Source organism: Apiospora kogelbergensis, assembly GCF_038363985.1.
Source record: "Apiospora kogelbergensis strain CBS 113332 chromosome Unknown utg000001l_segment0_segment0, whole genome shotgun sequence".
Classification (NCBI taxonomy): Eukaryota; Fungi; Ascomycota; class Sordariomycetes; order Amphisphaeriales; family Apiosporaceae; genus Apiospora; species Apiospora kogelbergensis.
The window spans coordinates 4,534,037-4,542,834 of record NW_027117418.1 but is presented as its reverse complement, the minus strand read 5'-3'; the positions used below and the strand labels follow the sequence as shown (position 1 = coordinate 4,542,834).

Below are 8,798 nucleotides of genomic sequence, written 5' to 3'. Positions count from 1 at the left end.
CTAGGGCCAATGACAAAAGACGAGTCTCCGAGGAAGGATAGAGAGCGGAGGGCATCCATCCACTTCCCTGTATTCAGCTCCTGGTCGACATGAGATGTTCTGACATACGCAGTCTCTACGAAACTCACTACATAGCTACCTGCACGCAACGAATGACACGAGTTGATGTCCACGATACAACGAGCTCAATCAGACACTGGCTAATCGTCATGCCTACTATGAACACCCTCAACCCACGTCCCACTCTTGCCTCCTTCTTTGTAAACAACCCGGAGGCCCTCGATGGCCATCCCCTTGTCCACCGCTTTGCACATATCGTATACCGTGAGAGCGGCGGTGGACGCAGCCGTGAGTGCCTCCATCTCGACGCCCGTCTTGCCCTCGCAGGAGACTGTGGCTTCGATCTCCACCGTCAACGATGAGCCATCTCCTGCTTCCCCTACTGTATTCTTCTGCGTGGAAACATCAACGGACACCTTGGAGATGGCGATCGGATGGCACAGCGGAATTAGATCTGGAGTCCGCTTGGCGGCCATTATGCCAGCTATGCGCGCAACGCCCAACACATCGCCTTTCTTCATTTGATTTTCTTCGATGAGTTTGATGGCGAGCTCGTTTGTGAATCGTACTGTACAGACCGCCTTCGCCGTTCGCTTGGTTGGCGGTTTGTCGGAAATTGACACCATATGAGCGGAGCCAGTTTGAGAGACATGTGTAAGCTTGGGTTTGGGAATCTTGCTGTCGAGTCGAGCAGTGGAGTGCGTAAAGAGACGTTGTTGCTGAAATCCTGGAGTACTTTGCTGCAACATTGGAAGATCCGATGACGGTGCTATCCTCCTCATGCCAGAAGTCACACGACCCAGGCAGCTCCGTCGCCGGGGGGATTTAAGACCCAATATCGAGCCTGCTGATTCGCCTGGCGGATCTATCAGGTAATCGCTTAGTTGTGACCTTTGAATTTTTTGTATACGCGGGGGTTACTGCGGCTCACAGCAAGCAAAGCCCTAGATGCCCGGCGAATACCCCCCCTGGGCAGCGAAATGCGGCATGGCGAGGTTTAGGTAAATGATCGTAGAGGTGTGATCACCCACCTATAAGGATCATGGGCCGGTTCCTCATATGTTCCAGTTCACCAATACCCGCATGCTTCTCCTTCTTCCGTTTCACAGCCATACCAATAATGTCTAGGAGGTGTTGCTCGTTACGGGCAAGTCCCAACGGCTTTGCAGGTTCGGCCAGAGCAGTTTGCCGCCGATTCATCTGAATCTGCTTCATGGCCTCGTATGCTTCGGCTTCGATGGGGTCGCCATTATTGGACTCCCTGAGGATGTCACGTAGCGATACTTCGGCATTTCCGAACAGGCAAACCTTCAGGTTCCCGTCGCTGGTGATGCGCAGGCGATTGCATGTGCCGCAGAAGTTGTGTGTCATGCTCGTGATGAAACCAATCTTCCCCGCGAAGCCGGGTATTTTCCACGTTTTGCTGGTGTCATTCTTGTGGTCCTGGACCTTCTCCAGGGTCGGGTATTTCTCACGGATGCGGTCGAGCATCTCGGAATAGCTAACCATTTTATTCTTGTTCCACCTATTGCCATCGAACGGCATGTATTCAATGAACCGGATCTCGATGTCCTTTTCTCTGGTCATATCAACGAAAGGGAGGATCTCGCGATCGTTGACCCCCTCATAACCACACAATTGATCTTCAGCTTGAGGCCTGCGCCGTGGCGATTGAGTTCCAGGACTTTGTCCATACTCCTCATTACGGCGTCGAACCCTTTCCTCCTGGTCATGATTTGAAACTGAAAAGGATCCAGTGTATCGAGACTCAAATTGACACCAGTCAAACCAGCTTCAACCATGTCATCCAATTTTCGGTGAAGCGCCAAGCCATTCGTAGTGAGGCAAAGTTCCCTGAGACCATAGGGGCGCAGGGATCCCAGCTGCTGCATCAGAGGCAGGATGTCTTTCCGGACGGTCGGCTCACCTCCCGTGAGTCGGATCTTGTTGACCCCCTGGGAAACGAAGACGGAAGAGAGCATGATAATCTCAGGCGTCGTCAGAAGCTCCTTCTGGGGAGACAAAGGCACGCCTTCCTCGGGCATGCAGTAAACGCAACGTAGATTGCATCTTTCGGTAAGCGATATTCGCAAATAGTCGTGCTGCCGATGATAGTTGTCCGTCAGGAAGTCGGAGAATGGCTTGGCTGACTTGATGGCATCCCGGCGGGAGCCGCCTTCGGGAAGAGACGAGACTTCTACGGGAGCATGCCTCACATCGCTCGCAGTGGTAGCAGGCGCTCGAACGACGGCGGCAGAGGCCATGGCCCGTGTCTGTGGATTATAGCAGCGACTTGCACCGCGGACGGAAAAGCATGGCGAAGAGCAACACGCCCGGCCCACTGTGTTGAGCATCCTGACGTTGCTCCGGCAAAGGACGGAAAAGCCGAGTAGGAAAGAGGGAGGGACTAGAAGACCGACTGGACACTTCTTCATTCGAGACGAGGTGTAGAGATGTTGGTTGGTTGGAGGGGAGGCGGACCTGGAGAGGCGGAGATGGCAGCCCGTTATGAATAAGCGCAAATCGGCTGGAGCTTGTCACAGGGCGTCAGCCCGAGGCCGAACTCTGCGCAGAACCTCCGAGCCCGGCCGCATCTGATCCGATAGCCGACTTCCCTCCTATCTCGTGTCGACTGGAGATATGGAGAATAATGGTTTGGCCGAGACATTTGTCATCTCGATTTGCATCGTGCAGTTGTTCGTGTGTGTGGGTTTGCCCCGGATCCGGATGGGCCGTCCATAAGCGAAAAGGTGGGCGGGACAGAGACACAATGTGGCCTGGGCATGGACAACTGCTGGCTGCTTGAAGCCATCCACCATCCTCTGGAAATAGCCCAGCAACAACGTTTATGCACGATACGCAGGCCTAAATCGACAATTCACAATTCCCGATCCCCGGCTCCCTTCTGCAGTTTGTGCGCGTCTTCCTCCGCTCGCCCAATCAGATCCCGTTCTTTTTCTCTGACGACCAGATGACGTTGGAATAACGTGCTAAGAGGGCAGAGTATACATACCACTACAACGTACAATTGAAGGCCTGTTCGCATCGCGCATCGCGCCGGCCCGCCCAGCACCTCGGGCATTTCCACCATGCGCTACTCGCCCGTCTTAAAGTGTAGGCACTCCCTTCATGTCTCCTGCAGCCCGATTCTCAACCATGTGTTGACTTTGTCGACTAGCTTCACCTCACTGCCTGCCGAGCCCTGATGGCCACTGCATCGCCACGGTTTCGGTCTCCGGCGTCAACATCCGAGATGTTGCCTCGCTGGAAGTGGTTCGGTCCATCGGACTGCCAGCCGAGGTGGCCGGCAGCGTGACGACGTTTGCGTGGTCGGCCTCTTCCAAAAGGCTCCTTCTCGCATCTGCAGAGGAGATCCATGTCCTGGGTGTCTCAAAAAAGAAGCAGCTATCATGCCACCATTCGCAACCCCGCCTTGTCTGGCGCCAAGTCGGTGTTCGTTGACTTTGGCCAGAACGACGACGAAGTCTTCGTCTTCTCTGCCTTGGGCATCAAGCTGTCCATCTTCCCACTGTCCTCGTCTCAGGTAGTCGAGATCAGCAACCCCAAGTGTTACAGCCCATCCACGGTGGCTCACGGGTTCTCTTTCCGCTCCCAGTCCGGCCATCTAGCTCTGTTGACGAGAACAGCTGGTAAAGACATGATCAGCATCCACTCACCCGGAACCCGCGCCGTCGCAAGATCATGGAACCCGGATGTCATAGATGCCCAGGGTATTTGCTGGGCGCCCGATGGCCGGTGGCTGGTGGTTTGGGAATCCGCTGCCCATGGCATCAGGGTACTCTTCTACACCGCAGACGGTAATCTTTACAGAGACTGGACAGGCCCCCAGCCAGCTTCGCCAGATAGTATAGACCATGGGCTACACGCAGGCGTCAAGCAGTTGGCCTTTAGCCATGACGGCCGTTATGTCGCCGTTGCAGATTATGAGCGCAGTCTGTACATCCTATCTACTTCGAATCTGATGCAGTGCATCGAGCTGATCCACCCACTCGGCTCTATTGAGCTCCAAGACACACTCCAGGTAAGCCGGACTCTTCCTCCGCACCAAGCTCTGGGTGTCTAACGAGAACAGGTCTGGCAAGAGACGGATGGTTCCCTATCAGCGTTTATCAAGGCAAGCCAGTCGGTTGCACCACCAGGGCGGGCGTCCAAACCCTCACAAGACCTGAGAACCGGCTGCGAATACATGGGATTTGACTGTTCGTCAGCTACAATTGCAACTGTATTGGCAGACGCGCCCACGACCGTGTGGGTCTGGGACGTTGCCGCGTTGGAGCTCCGGGCAGTCCTCATCTTCCACTCTAATGTCTCTAAGGTTGAGTGGCATCCTGCTCAACCTGAGCTTCTATTCGTCAAGTGCGATGGCGATAGATCTAGTGGGCTGGTATTCGTATGGGATCCCTTGAGTGATGGTCCCCGGACAGCTGACTTCCAGTCACATTTTGCTGGTGGCATCACCAACGGCAGGGTATCAACGTTTTGGATCAAATCAAACCCGGAAGCGCCAACGATACTTTTAGCAGACGGCACTGCTTGCATGCTTGGGTCACTCGCAGATGACGATCAGGACGTGCCATGGAAAGATGACTCGATTGTGGGATCACGGGATGACGCGTCTGATTCTGCTACAGAAAGCGACATGGATCCGGGCGACCTGGATGACACCTTTCATTTCAAAAGAGGGGCAGGGCCTGGGAAGTAATGCATCTCAGCCAGCTTATGCATGGTCGAATGACAGGTCACATCTAGATCCGCTCGAGCTCGGTTACCCAGGAACGGCCGTCGCGCCACCATATACTGCGACCTCCAGATCGCAGCCCACACGTATAGCATCCGTTTATCGAGGATAAATGGGTATATGCGCCTCGACCGACGGGGAAGGTCTCATCGATCAATGACACACAATTGCCTGGCAGTCAAGTCTGTTTGCTTCCAATCATATCCGAAGGGGATACTCGAGTACTTTGCTTCCAACTGCATATAGCGGATGGTGCGGGTTAGTTCATGCTAAACCATCCAAGTACCAACGAGATTCATTGACTGATGGCAGGGAGGGTTATGTTGCCTGCCCCCGCGGCAAGTGTCTAAAGTCTGGACCAGTTACAGATCAACCCCCAATGGGCAACCTGATCATCCTCATACGGCAAGCCAACCTCGATCAATTGGAGATCGGAGGCTGAGACATGCCGCAATCCCGGTCATGATGTTGCTGCTGAACCCATATATACCCCCGAAGCACTAAATATTGGGCGCCATCGTGGCTTCGGCCGATTTCAAGCATCATTATCTGAACAAGACGTTACTTGATATATTGTAAGACTATCGCGGCTTTTGAGTTGCCACCCAGTCGCTCATGTATCCCCTTTTGGCACGCTTACCATTGCAACCCTGCTGTCTCGAGATCAGGCCCGGCAGCTTGCTTGTGTCATGTATCGTGAGCATGCAGCCTTGAATCCGGCCGCGGTATCACCCTATTGGAGAGTTTGAGCAGCGCTGGGCCCTGCCGTTGGAGGTTTTCCTGCTCTTACCATTGGGTGCCGTGATGTTGTCTGGGCTCTCAATGATGTCGGTTGACATGGCTCAGCAGGTCTTGCACTCTGTCGCTCTTCATTGAGGACTCTGCCCTTGAAGATCGAGCGTGCCCAGCCTCGTGCGACTTATAAAAGTCGCCTTGGCCTTCTCTTCTACTATGATGTTTCACACAATCTCCCTCCCAGGATAGACCCTGCCTCTTCCACCAGTCAATTGTCGTGTGCTGCAGCTGTCCGGTACAAATAGCGGCAGCTATGTCCAAGACAACGCCCCAGATCCCAATCAACAACACCGTTCAGGTCTCTGTGCCCCCAGGCGACCAGACCGGACTGTACTACATTCTGATATCCAATGTATGGACTCCATGATCCCCTGTGCTCCGCAGCTACAATCCATCTGTAGAAGCCTAAGCTTGCTGATACACAGTTACGACAGCTACCCTGGCAGACCTCGTGGCAGCAATTAAAGGATCACGTAAGAACCGTTTGTGCGGTCGAGAGAGTCGAGATATTCAACGAGAGCACCAGCGGATGGGTTTCCGTGAGGGGCCGGGACAGCTTTAATCTGGCCCTGCGTAGGTACTTGTGTCGTGAAACCGCATCATCGTGGAATCTGACCTTTCATAGACTTTCTAAGTACAGAGCTGTTCAACGGACGTCCAACCTTTGCCGATGGCAGGAATGCCGAACAGTCCATTCCTATTAAGAAACTCGTCGACACGAACCTGCCAGATGCATCGTCTCGTTCGCCGCAGACTTCACGGTATACAACACCACCTCCTTTATCGATGCCGTACTCTATTAGTTCTCCACCACTTCCGACGACGGAATATGGCCAGGTAAGCGCCAAATCTTCTCGACTGACTTGTCTGCGGTACACTGACGATTTAGTGGAACACTGCGCCTACGTATCCGACAACCACCAGCCCTATGATGGATTACGGCTCGTATTCTACTTCTATGTCAACAGCCTCTCCTGGCCATTCCACTGTACCACCTCCCTGGTACTCAGGCAGCGCCCCTATGCAATCGAGTATTTCTATGAGCCCATACTACGAGAGTGCGTCGTACCAATCCCCAACCACGTATTACAGCCCCACGGGTTACCGTAACACGCGGGCCTCCTCTCACGTAATGCCTTCCGTGTATGAAACCCAGCAAGCCAACACCGTCGCTGTTGAATGGCGAAAAATTGTCATCAAGGGGCTGCCTTCTTGGGCACAATATGAGCACGTCCGTACGTTACTCATGGACCGGGCTAGTCTCGAGGCCGATAGAGCAGGCTTTATCAACATCAACTTCCCGGCCAGGAAGGATGGGTCATCTGGCAAACGACACGCTACTGTTACTTTCTCCGACGAAAGGACTGCTAGCGGTATAATCGAGGAACTCAATGGGATAGAGGTTGGCGGCATGACTCTAACGGTAGAGATGGCCAAAGAGGGCGTCTCCGAGGGCGAAGAGCACCACCGTTCACGGGGCGAAAAGCGGCATGCTACCAAGAAGCAAGCCTCTAGCAGCGGGCACCATTCAAGCAAGCCGCACCGCGAGGACAGGGACAAGAGAGACAGCACTCGACCTTCCAAGGAAAAGGAGAGCTCCAGGTCCTATTCGTCCGTAACTTATGAGAAGACCAAGGACAGTTCGAAATCTTCCCAGTCCTTGACAAGCGAGAAGAAGGACAAATCTCAGGCCAAGCGCGGCGTTGTTATCGCCGATGGCTCTTCGTCACGACGCTCAAGCGAGAGCAGCAAAAAGACCAGGTAAACCACTTCGTCGTCACGGAATGCCGACCGCAACACACACATTCTTTCACTATCTCTCTCTACTGCTGGCTACAAATACGGAAAAGCGTGGTAGCGGACATTCCTCTCTCATGTTCTTTTTCGGAACTTGGGATCTTCTTAGTCACGAAATTTGGCATCTGGTGGGGTTTTGCCGTCGCAAAATAACGGGAAGGTCGGCTGTCTGTTTTTGACATTACACTCAAACGTACGCGATCTAAATCATATCCATCTGAATAATACTGCCTTTTGGGCCTTGAACTCCCTGGCCCCACGAACGGTCCTTTATTGCCTGATTCACTGGCGTTGCTATTCACCACTGGTCCCTTGCCTCTAATATAAACAAGGGCCATGTAGATGAATTCAACCCCCCGGCTGAGCACTCTGCCTCGGCCTTCCCAGTCCCGGTCTGCATATCGGGTATAGCCGTTGACGTCAACCGGTTCCGTCATCTCACTGTTATTCAATGCACGTATTGTCTGCGTAACAAGCTTGATTCTCGAAGTAGCTAGGCGCATAAGTCACTGCAAAGGTCGGGAGCGGCCCACCCCCGTCTGCATCGTCGAGCCTTATTGAACACGACACGAGATCTCAAGGAGGGCTTCTTCCGCCTATTGCGGCGTACAACAAATCAGTTCTCTCGAAAAGGGGCCCACAACCGGGTACTTGGGATGCTATTGGCATGCACGGTTTTGACACTATAGTCTTTTCCTACATATGCATGTCGCTTTTATCTTCTGACAAAGCCACAATGGAACGGTCGACCTGCGTCTACCGGGCTTCCTCCCCGAAAAGTGAACCAATATTCTGTCCTTCGGGTTCGGAAACTCCGCGGTGCTTATTATTGGCTGCAGCTGTCGAGAGCTTGCTCCCCCTCCTGCCTGCCGCCAACCTGCAATGCCGTTTTAAGTGCGTATGGTTGTATCCATGCAGGTAAACGCCCGGAATGCTACGCTGCTTATCACACCATTCTCACCCAAGCCTCGAAGATCTGTCTGTCTGCCTGCCTGCCTGCCTGCCTGCCTGCCTGCCTGCCTGCCTGCCTGCCTGCCTGCCTGCATGCACGCATCTGAATCTCGGCCGGACATCGTCGTTAATCGAGATACATGAAACGGGGCAAGATCTATCGAGATTCCCAAATTTGCCGCTGGTACGGTTTCAGTTGCCAGCGAGATACAACCCGGGGTATCCGAATCGCGGGACTCTGGATATTGGGCGCGCTCAAGGAGCCGCATGTCGCCTGGGGCAGGGGTGGGGGAGGCCGGATCTGAACATCCGTCCCACCCATCATAGCTCGAGAGTGGCATCTAGAACCAAAACCCCCACGGATCATGAGTAGATCGGTCCCGGAAAGCATTTATACCTCCTCTCACTTCGAGTAACGACTTGTTGATCACGATCG

General features: G+C 53.8%; 3 protein-coding genes across 3 annotated transcripts; 2 read left to right on the top strand and 1 right to left on the bottom strand.

Moving 5' to 3' along the window:
• Positions 1-200: 200 nt before the first annotated feature.
• PG998_001439 (molybdenum cofactor biosynthesis protein 1 A) lies at positions 201-2,414 on the bottom strand (the record flags this gene model as incomplete). The annotated part of the gene is made up of 3 exons (XM_066868257.1): positions 201-916; positions 1,092-1,639; positions 1,681-2,414. 3 exons carry the CDS (start codon positions 2,412-2,414, stop codon positions 201-203), a joined length of 1,998 nt encoding a protein of 665 aa, XP_066736672.1.
• Positions 2,415-3,149: 735 nt separating this feature from the next.
• Positions 3,150-4,783, top strand: PG998_001438 (WD40 domain-containing protein; the record flags this gene model as incomplete). Its single annotated transcript, XM_066868256.1, has 4 exons — positions 3,150-3,174; positions 3,239-3,386; positions 3,460-4,102; positions 4,154-4,783. 4 exons carry the CDS (start codon positions 3,150-3,152, stop codon positions 4,781-4,783), a joined length of 1,446 nt encoding a protein of 481 aa, XP_066736671.1.
• Positions 4,784-5,867: 1,084 nt separating this feature from the next.
• Positions 5,868-7,373, top strand: PG998_001437 (uncharacterized protein; the record flags this gene model as incomplete). Its single annotated transcript, XM_066868255.1, has 4 exons — positions 5,868-5,966; positions 6,016-6,187; positions 6,240-6,451; positions 6,504-7,373. Coding segments are annotated over 4 exons (1,353 nt in total), but the record flags the coding sequence as incomplete, so codon positions are not given.
• Between the last annotated feature and the right edge of the window lie 1,425 nt (positions 7,374-8,798).